The sequence below is a fragment of the Mus caroli genome, unplaced genomic scaffold (assembly GCF_978045245.1).
Source record: "Mus caroli unplaced genomic scaffold, Mus_caroli_1 scaffold_1, whole genome shotgun sequence".
NCBI lineage: Eukaryota > Metazoa > Chordata > Mammalia > Rodentia > Muridae > Mus > Mus caroli.
The window spans coordinates 79759963-79770443 of NW_028227256.1; the positions used below are offsets into that span (position 1 = coordinate 79759963).

General features: G+C 39.3%; 1 protein-coding gene across 1 annotated transcript in view; it reads left to right on the forward strand.

The window, feature by feature from the left end:
- Col4a3 (collagen type IV alpha 3 chain) overlaps positions 1–5994 on the forward strand; it is a 136774-nt gene extending 130780 nt beyond the window's left edge. The window contains exons 49-52 of the mRNA XM_021155885.3: positions 549–726; positions 835–949; positions 2355–2527; positions 3140–5994. Of these exons, the coding sequence (XP_021011544.1) occupies positions 549–726; positions 835–949; positions 2355–2527; positions 3140–3224 (551 nt within the window). The 3' untranslated portion in view covers positions 3225–5994. The remainder of the gene's footprint in view (positions 1–548; positions 727–834; positions 950–2354; positions 2528–3139) is intronic.
- The last annotated feature ends 4487 nt before the right edge of the window (positions 5995–10481 follow it).

A 10481-nucleotide genomic window follows, 5' to 3' on the forward strand; every position in this document is an offset into this window, starting at 1 on the left:
TAATTTCCAGGCAGTTTACGAAGCTGAGTGTAGACTATTTATAGGATTCGAGCTTCCTCTGAAGGTCACTGTAAACAATGTTAGCATCTTCTGGTGCATTTGAGAGAGCAACTGTGGCCCAAGGTTTAGTTTTCATCCTGATGTATAAACTGCTAGAGGAAATGCAGCTAGATTCACCATCTATCTCTTGTTAATCCTCAAATTCATCTTTTCTAAAGCTTCCCCTGGTTATTTGCTAGCATGCATATCTGGAAGTAGCTAAAGCAAAGACATTGTCCCAGCAGAACAATATCAGGTCCCAAGTTCTATCCAAGAAGGTAGAAAGAGCCACAGGATGCATTCCTAGGTGGGGCAGGTTGGTATACCCATTTGAGACTTTGGCTTCCATCCTAAAGCTTTACATTGCCACAGAATTCTTCTGGTTTGTTGTTTTGTTTTGTTTCTTGGTCCAGGTTTGCCACAGGTCATGTGATAATTAACCTGTGTCTAAATAATGAGAGAGTAACTAAAATTTACCTGACGTGATACTCAGCTTCATGTTTTATTAGGTACTCTGGGCAGCTGCCTGCAGCGATTCACCACAATGCCATTCTTATTCTGTAACATCAATAATGTATGTAACTTTGCATCACGAAATGACTATTCATACTGGCTGTCAACACCAGCTCTGATGCCAATGGACATGGCTCCAATTAGTGGCAGAGCTCTCGAACCCTATATTAGCAGGTAAAAAACTCAACCCCTGTGTTTTACAAGAGAATCAAGTGAATCACTTAACTTGTAAGGAATGCAACAGTAGAAAGTGGCTGTCATACTAATGGTCTCATTTTACAGATGCACTGTCTGTGAAGGTCCAGCAATGGCCATAGCTGTTCACAGTCAAACTACTGCTATCCCTCCATGTCCCCAGGACTGGGTTTCTCTCTGGAAAGGCTTTTCTTTCATTATGGTAAGAAGAAGAAATATCCTCAGCCCATTTCAAGTAATGAATAATGCCTATGGAATCTTGGGCTGTGTTGAAACAATGTGGTCCCCTACCTGTTAATATATGTAAAATGCTATAGATGCTTGGCGATCTGAAAATACACCTAAAGAGAAACATTGAGGATGAACATCTGCTCAGTAGTGTTTACGTAGCCTGCACAACATCCTAGGTCCCATCCCCCAGCAGTGCATAGAAAGAGTGACACTTTCAGGAGGTAGGGACAGAAGGGTCGGATGTTCATGATCACCCTTTGCTCCATAACCAATTTGAGGCCAGCTTGGGCTATAAGAACCCTAGTCTTAATATATAAGTAAGTAAGTAAATAAATAAATACACTAAAAACGACTGACAACTTTGATGCTGTTGATAAGTAATGAAGCACTGAATAAAAGACAGCAAGATGACTCAGTGGGCAAAAGCCCTGCCACCAAGCCTGATGACCTGAGTTCAGTCCCTAAGACTGACATGGTAGAAAGGGAATCAGCTTCCGCAAGTTGTCCTCTGACCTCCATACCTTTGGTATGGCATGCATGTACACACACATACACTCACACACACACACACACACACACAGTCACACACATAATCACACACAATATCACACACACAATATCTCACACACACACCAAACAAATAAGTAAATATAATTTAAAAATTAGAAATACTCCTCAGATTTCCCACAAATCCCTGAGTAGCATTCAAGCGAGAAGTAGCCACTCTGACAGAGATCGGATGCCCCTTTGCTCATTTTTGTGATGACTTCTTTGCTTACATTGCCTGTAATGCTTATCATGATAACCACAGGAACATTTTTATGCATCTGTGGATTCATAAATGAAAACCGAATTATCGTAAAGTATCACCTTTGTGAAGTGACAAAATGCACCTTGTACTGTGCCTCTCTTATGAGGAGGAGTCTCTTTTTAAAGTTCTGGCATTAATGCTAAATTCCGGGGAGAGATTGACCATCTACAGTGCTGACTGCTCTGCATGTCACTGCTTACACGCTGCATACATATTATCCCCCTCTTTACACACAGCTGTCCACTCAATTATTAATTAATTTAAGACTATTTAACAGCAATCATGAGCCCCAACCAGTCAGGGCAGTAAGGCTAGCAGGAACCACATTCTTCTCATGGAGCTCATATCCCAGTGGTAAGCATAGGCAATAGATGTCGGATGGCTGTATCTCCTCCTAGAAGATGCCCAAGTGTTACATCTAGATAGAAGAGAAGACATCTGTGTTTTTGGCTTTTCTTTTTTCTGTTGCTTTCTATTACTGCTTCCTACCCATGCCAAAATGTGGGAAACTTGTATTTGAACCCCAACAGGCAGTGTTTTCATTGAGATCTTTTTGTTGTGATAGTTCACAAGTGCAGGCTCTGAGGGTGCTGGACAAGCACTTGCCTCGCCTGGCTCCTGCCTGGAAGAATTCCGAGCCAGTCCATTTATAGAGTGCCATGGACGAGGGACATGTAACTACTACTCAAACTCCTACAGTTTCTGGCTGGCTTCGCTGAACCCAGAAAGAATGTTCAGGTAACTATGCCATGTTGGCCTTAATCTGTTGACTCAACTCTAGAGCTGTTCAAAGGCTGCCTACAACTGCTTTTTATTTATACTTCTGTGTGGATATACTTAACTCTCTCAGTCCTGACAATAAAATCCTATTTACTTTCATCCTCCCAGGATCGAGGTATTTTGGAGTCAAGAAGTAAGAAGTAGAGTCTTGTGTCAGTAAAAACCAAATGTCCACATGATTTTTGTTATCACTAAACATATTCAACACATGTATAGATTTATAGTAAAGTACTGAAAATAAATACTAGCTGATCTGCTGATCTTAAGGACTTAAGTCTTATCTTTGAAGACTTAGGAATATTTAAAGGGAAGAAATAGTTAAAAATGAACTGTAAGTTTGCAGGAAAGCCTATGTTCTATGAATTCTGATGAAACACACTGGAAACATAAAATACCAATAAATGTTTATATATACAAACATAAAACTGTCTTTTCAGAAATTCTCCTCTTCTACAAGGAGGGGTGTTTCTGGAATAAAGTCAACTACAATGTTTATTTAAAAATCCCAAAGCAAGTAAGTATTCTATTTTATCCACAATCAATGAGTCCTTTCATTTGTATTTATTTCAGAAAACCTATTCCATCAACTGTGAAAGCTGGAGACTTAGAGAAAATCATAAGCCGCTGTCAGGTGTGCATGAAGAAAAGACATTGACGAAATCAAAGAAACCAGAACCGCTTTTTGTTCCTTCTTACGTAACAAAGTCATGACTTAGAACATGAGTTTACTTAGGTCTTTCTCTCTAACCTTAAAGATGTAGTCGTGCAAAGTTTCACCACACAAGAAAGCATTTCATTCAAGTTAGTCTGTGATGTGGGTCTCTACACCTGTAGGTTTCAAAGTTCCCTGTGGAAAGGCAACAGCTTGCCACAGAATATCGCTGAAATAACATTCCAGTTGTACCCAAAGAGCTGACTAAATGTTGATTGTGTGGAACTTGAACTACAAGCTAAGAGAGGTCTGTCCTGTGGATGCACGGTGTGTTCCTTGTCTCCCACTCCTGAGCAAAGGAGTGTGGTTCCTTCCACCTTTTCCCTGAGACCTTAGACTTCAGCTACAGAAGGAGAAGGGAGTATACCATCAAGCACACTGTGAAGAGAACTGGAGGGTCAGAGCTGTTGAGTGGTATAAGGGCTAGAACACAGAATAAATGAGGCCCCATGATGTTTCAGGACTCATTTAAATATGCACAAGGCTAGGACCAAAGGAAACTTCCTGAAGGGAATCATAACAGGCTTGGATATAAAGTATAGTTTTGTTTTCTGTTTTGTTGACGATGTCTATTTGCTTATTCACTGAGCTCTTTTTACTATGTCAATAGATTCAAAGCTGGTAAAATGTTTACCCTTGGGGAACTAAGTTTTACTAGGATGCCATACACATACATTGAAACATGATTTTTATGTTATATATTCTTAGCAACCATGTGGAAAGAGACCACTGGGTAAAACCTTACTGTACTGTACACAGCTGCTATATGTCTTAAAACATGTTCTTAAGTACACAGATACATTCCACAGTTACTTAATTCAGCTTAACAAGTTATTTTCTTCAGTTCCAAACTATGTCCCATATACTGGACTGGACCGGCGGTGCAGGGGGTGGAGAGAGACTTGCTTCTGATCTACCCTCAAAGAAGAGAACAAATCTCGTGTGTAGAGACTCACGCATGCAGGAAGCCCATCCTCCGCTTCTTCACCCCCTTCCCTACACCGAAACCAAACAAAGAGGCTCATCTATGGCTGTTGTTTTATTTTTCCTTTACTTCTATTTCACAGTTCAGCAGGCCTGATAGAAGATTTAAAAATAAGAGCACTTGTTGCTCTTGCAGAAGCCCCTGGTTCAGTTCCTAGTACCCACACTGGTACTGGTTCACAGTAGCCTCTTCCAGATGACCCAACATCCACTTCTGGCCTCTGCACCCACGCTCAGCCAGATATACAAAAGTTTTAAAACTTTTAAAATAAGGTCTAAGTCCGGGCTAAGTTCAAAACCTCTAACTTCTCTTAGGCATGCCAGAAGCTAATGTCTGAAAAATATTAAGAAATCAGGAACTTTTTAATAATCAGATAGTGTCGTACTATTTGATGACTCAAAGAGGCCAGGCATTGTGAGGCAAACCTTTGAGTGTATTTCTTGATCCACAGAAGTGGACGTGATGGTGCTGATACTTAAGTTCAGGCTGGTGCTGTAAACTCAACTGCTTTGTATTTGGAAAATGTGACCCAAGAGCACAGACAAGGGTTGTCATTCTTTACCATTCGTGTGACCACTACAAGACATTTTTACACCTGAGCTGAGACGTGCAACATCTCATTACAAGTATGTATTTCAGCTAACATTTTTGTTTGAAAAATATCCTGTCCCAGATACATTCCAGTAGTGAAAACAAGGACTAATCTCCTTGGCCAGTGTAGGAGCAGCAGCCGTAGCATTCAGGAACTTGTCCTAATTGCCCATTGTAGATCATTCTAAACCTGCAAAGTTTGAAACTGTAACTAGCAAACAGAAATCTGTGTTTTGTCTTGATGAGAAGCATCTCATTGTACAACCCAGGCTGACCCCCAAATCACCACAAGTTTTCTGCCTCAGCCACCCAGAATTTTGTTTTCAAAGTTTTCATCATCCTCTCATGTTCTCAACTCAATAGGCACACACCCAAGAAACTGGCCACAATCCTTTCACCTTTGTCTCTTTTTAAAACTCACTGGTGACTTTCAGGGTAATCTATTTCACTACTAGACTGGTGCTGATGTCACAACAGCTACCCTTCATTTGCCCATAGGCCCCTTTCTTCTTCTGTCCTCTTATCAGTATTTAAAACAGGTAATACTGGACACCTTAATGCCCAAAGAAGCCATATCAACAGTCAGTCATTTGTACTTCTAAGAGTGAGCAATAAAATACAGCCCGTGCATATTACTTCCCAGATGTTTATGAGTAAATTATAAATTTAAAATTCAATTTCCTATGTGGCTGGAGAAATGGTTCAGTAGTGAAGAATGCTGGTCTCCTCTGCAGGGGATCCAAGCGTAGTTCTCAATACCCAGGTCATACAGCTCAGGACTGCTCAAAGGGACCCAGCTGGCCTCCAAGGACTCACTAGCACAGGCACTGCCACATAAACAAAAATAAATCTTTCAACATTTTTAGCTGATTAACAAAACATTTGTTTCAATTTTGGTGCTTCAACTTTGGAATTTCACAGTGTGCTAAAAACAACCAACTTGTCAATTGTTCTTTTTTTTTTTGCAAGATAACACATTATTAATTTATTTATAAAAGTATTAAAAATGTTTAAATTTGAATTTTATTGTTAATTTTACCAAGGTTTTCTATATTTCAAATATAACTTGCTACCACTAAACTTAATTTAATATTCTTCTCAATAACCACTTGAAATTTATTTAAAATATATCAAATATTTTATATTGTTATATCCTGACAAAATTATGATGTATTACAATGTACTAATATTTCTGTAAATATAACTAAAGTTCTATTGTTTTGTCAAAGTAAAATAAAAGGAACAATTCTATCATATTTTGGGGTTTTTTTTCTAGTGGAAGATAGTTTATTTTGGACTGTAAAAATAATAGTCACTATAAAGCAATACACAACTTTGAAATTAAGAAGAATATCAAAGAATACTCATCTTCACCGAAAATAACCATCAAATTAAGATAGTAAGAGATAACTATAGTATTCTGAATCTTGATGCCTAAAAAAGTAATCTTGCCATAAATGAGAAACAGTAACTGAAGAATGTCTGAGTTGAAAAGGGGAAATAAGGTAAAACCTATTAGGGTTTAATCCCTAATGGGAAACATAAGTAGCAATGGCTAGAAGTCATGCATCAGGATGAAGCTAAACTAAGTGCATGAGATGATTTGGTTTTACATATTATGAGGGCATAGAAAAAGCCAATGGCATTAAGTCACAAACAGAAATGTACACATCAGTGAGAGAAGAAGAGCAAGACCCATCATGAATCTATAATACAGGACACAAGAAAGAATAGACTTCCATGTGCATGGAAGAAGCATCATTCATGCCACATAACTTTTCATTTAAGACTGTATCACACACTATTAGGTGCTCTGACATTCTATGAAACAGTCTTCTTTAATAGACTCACATGATGCCCAAAAATAAATGATAAGTCAGGGTTACAGAAGAAGACCTGGGTTTGATAACTGAATTATGGATGTTTATTTAAAGTCATTTCAAAACTTTGAAAGGAAAGGGCTAGGGACAAAAGAAAAAGAGGTCTGCAACATTTAAGAAGCGTAAGGGCTAATGGGAGCAATAAGACCCTTGATAGGTTATTTCTCTGCTGCTGCTGAAATCAACCCATTTAAACCAGATTAGATTAGATTAAAGACAGGTTTATTGGGAAGATGCTCTCCAGCAAATGGGTGAGTTCACTGGTGCCAAGGACTGAGGACAAGGAAGTTGCCATGGGGAAAGGGAGGGATAAGAGAGAGAAAGGAGAGAGAAGAAGAAAAAAGGAGAGGGAGAGGAAGAGGAATGAGAAAGAGGGATGAGCGAGAGGGAGAGAACACATTTAAAAGTCTTGATAATGTATGGCTTAGCTAGCTTATCCATACTTACCCGCAAAGGCCTTGATTTGGAATGACAGAATAATGTTATTTAATCTGTCCGTAAAGGAGGATTATTTGTCACTATAAAGTAGCAGGACACACCACCCACAGTAGGCCCCTTTGAAATAAAGATTATTCTGAGACAAAGACACTTAAAAAGTGTCTTCTCACATTTTTACAATTTACTACAATGGTCAGCTTCTGATACAGATTATAGATCCCAAGAACTTCTTTGTGTCTTCATTTTTCTATATTTTAACATACAAGCAAAACTTACTAATTAAAAATTGTATGCTTCCATCCTGTTCATCTGCTGTTTTATGCCAATTTAATTGGGGTCTCACTGAGACCTTCAGAGGGTAAAGGGTAATTTTGCTTATCTTACACCAATATTAGGAAGGACACACAAGAATGAAATTCAGAAAGTTTGACACATTATTTTGAAGGAAAATAACACTTCTGGGGGATCATCTGAGATTTTCTTTGTTTGGGTTTTTGTTGTTTTGAGTCAGGGTTCATTGTGTAGTGCTGGCAAGCCTGAAACTCCTCCCACCCTCTTACTTCTGGTTCCTTAGAACTGTTGTTATAAGAATGAGCCAAAGAACCTCTGGTGGAATCACCATGCCGGACCTAAAGCTCTACTACAGAGCAATTGTGATAAAAACTGCATGGTACTGGTATAGTGACAGACAGATAGACCAATGGAATAGAATTGAAGACCCAGAAATGACCCGCACACCTACGGTCACTTGATCTTCGACGAGGGAGCTAAAAACATCCAGTGGAAGAAAGACAGCATTTTCAACAAATGGTGCTGGCACAACTGGTTGTTAACATGTAGAAGAATGCGAATCGATCCATTCCTATCTCCTTGTACTAAGGTCAAGTCTAAGTGGATCAAGGAACTTCACATAAAACCAGGGACACTGAAACTTATAGAGGAGAAAGTGGGGAAAAGCCTTGAAGATATGGGCACAGGGGAAAAATTCTTGAATAGAACAGCAATGGCTTGTGCTGTAAGATGGAGAATTGACAAGTGGGACCTCATGAAACTACAAAGCTTCTGCAAGGCTAAAGACACCATCAATAAGACAAAAAAACCACCAACAGATTGGGAAAGGATCTTCACCTATCCTAAATCAGATAAGGGAATAATATCCAATATATATAAAGAACTCAAGAACGTGGACTCCAGAAAGTCAAATAACCCCATTAAAAAATGGGGCTCAGAACTGAACAAAGAATTCTCACCTGAGGAATACCGAATGGCAGAGAAACACCTGAAAAAATGTTCAACATCCTTAATCATCAGGGAAATGCAAATCAAAACAACCCTGAGATTCCACCTCACACCAGTCAGAATGGCTAAGATCAAAAATTCAGGTGACAGCAGATGCTGGCGAGGATGTGGAGAAAGAGGAACACTCCTCCATTGTTGGTGGGATTGCAAGCTTGTACAACCACTCTGGAAATCAGTCTGGCGGTTCCTCAGAAAATTGGACATAGTACTACCGGAGGATCCAGCAATACCTCTCCTGGGCATATATCCAGAAGATGTCCCAACCGGTAAAAAGGACACATGCTCCACTATGTTCATAGCAGCCCTATTTATAATAGCCAGAAGCTGGAAAGAACCCAGATGTCCCTCAACAGAGGAATGGATACAGAAATTATGGTACATTTACACAATGGAGTACTACTCAGCTATTAAAAAGAATGAATTTATGAAATTCCTAGCCAAATGGATGGACCTGGAGGGCATCATCTTGAGTGAAGTAACACAATCACAAAAGAACTCACACAATATGTATTCATTGATAAGTGGATATTAGCCCAAAACTTAGGATACCCAAGATATAAGATACAATTTGCTAAATGCATGAAACTCAAGAAGAATGAAGACCAAAGTGTGGACACTGTGCACCTTCTTAGAATTGGGAACAAAACACCCAGGGAAGGAGTTACAGAGACAAAGTTCGTAGCTGTGATGAAAGGATGGACCATTTAGAGACTGCTGTATCCAGGGATCCGTCCCATAATCAGCTTCTAAACGCTGACACCATTGCATACACTAGCAAGATTTTGCTGAAAGGACCCAAATATAGCTGTCTCTTGTGAGACGATGCCGGGGCCTAGCAAACACAGGAGTGGATGTTCACAGTCAGCTATTGGATGTATCACAGGGCTCCCAATGGAGAAGCTAGAGAAAGTACCCAAGGAGCTAAAGGGATCTGCAACCCTATTGTTGGAACAACATGATGTACTAACCAGAACCCCGGAGCTCTTGTCTCTAGCTGCATATGTATCGAAAGATGGCCTAATCGGCCATCATTGGAAAGAGAGGCCCATTGGACTTGCAAACTTTATATGCCCCAATATAGGGGAATGCCAGGGCCAAAAGAATGGGAATGGGTGGATAGGGAAGTGGGGGGCGCTATGGGGGACTTTTGGGATAGCATTGGAAATGTAATTGAGGAAAATATGTAATAAAAATATTAAAAATCAAAAAAAAAAAAAAAGAATGAGCCAAAGATTGACTTTGGAAGTATTTTTAGATTCAAGATTATATCACTTGAGTAAATAATCTTCCTTTGCACAAGGGAGTGATAAATTTATTCTAGAATCACAGCTCATATCCACAAGCTATGTCTCTTATATAAAATGGCTTGATGGTTGCAGATAACCTATGCACATCCTCACAAACACTTAAAACTGTTCCTAGATTACATATATTTAAACCAATATAAATATGTTAGACTCTCTTAGTAGGAAATAACCACAAGAAAAAGAGCATGTATGGGGCTGGAGAGATGGCTCAGCGGTTAAGAGTTCTTCCAATGGTCCTGAGTTTAAATCCCAGCAATCACGTGGTGGCTCACAACCATCCATAATGAGATCTGATGCCCTCATCTGGTGTGTCTGAAGACAGCTACAGTGTACTTACATATAATAATAAATTAATCTTTAAAAAAAAAAGTATCAAGGTGTTTACTGTTTCAAAAAAAAAAAAAGAGTGTGTATGTTTGATATAGATAATGACACAGGCCTTCCACTCAATACATAGCTGAGACTGACCTGGAACTCTTGATCCTATAGCTTCTAGCTCCCAAGTCCCTAACACTGGGATTTCTAGAGTGTGGCTCTAGGCTCAACTATAATATGAACAGATTGTAAGAAAAAACATCTTTAACCCTGGTTGGTTGTCACCAAGATTGGGAAACAGTGGGTGAAGTTGCTAGGTTATGAAAATAGAGGCACACATCATATTTCCTGGTTTGGCTTCCCGTCTATCCTTCTATGAGCAAGT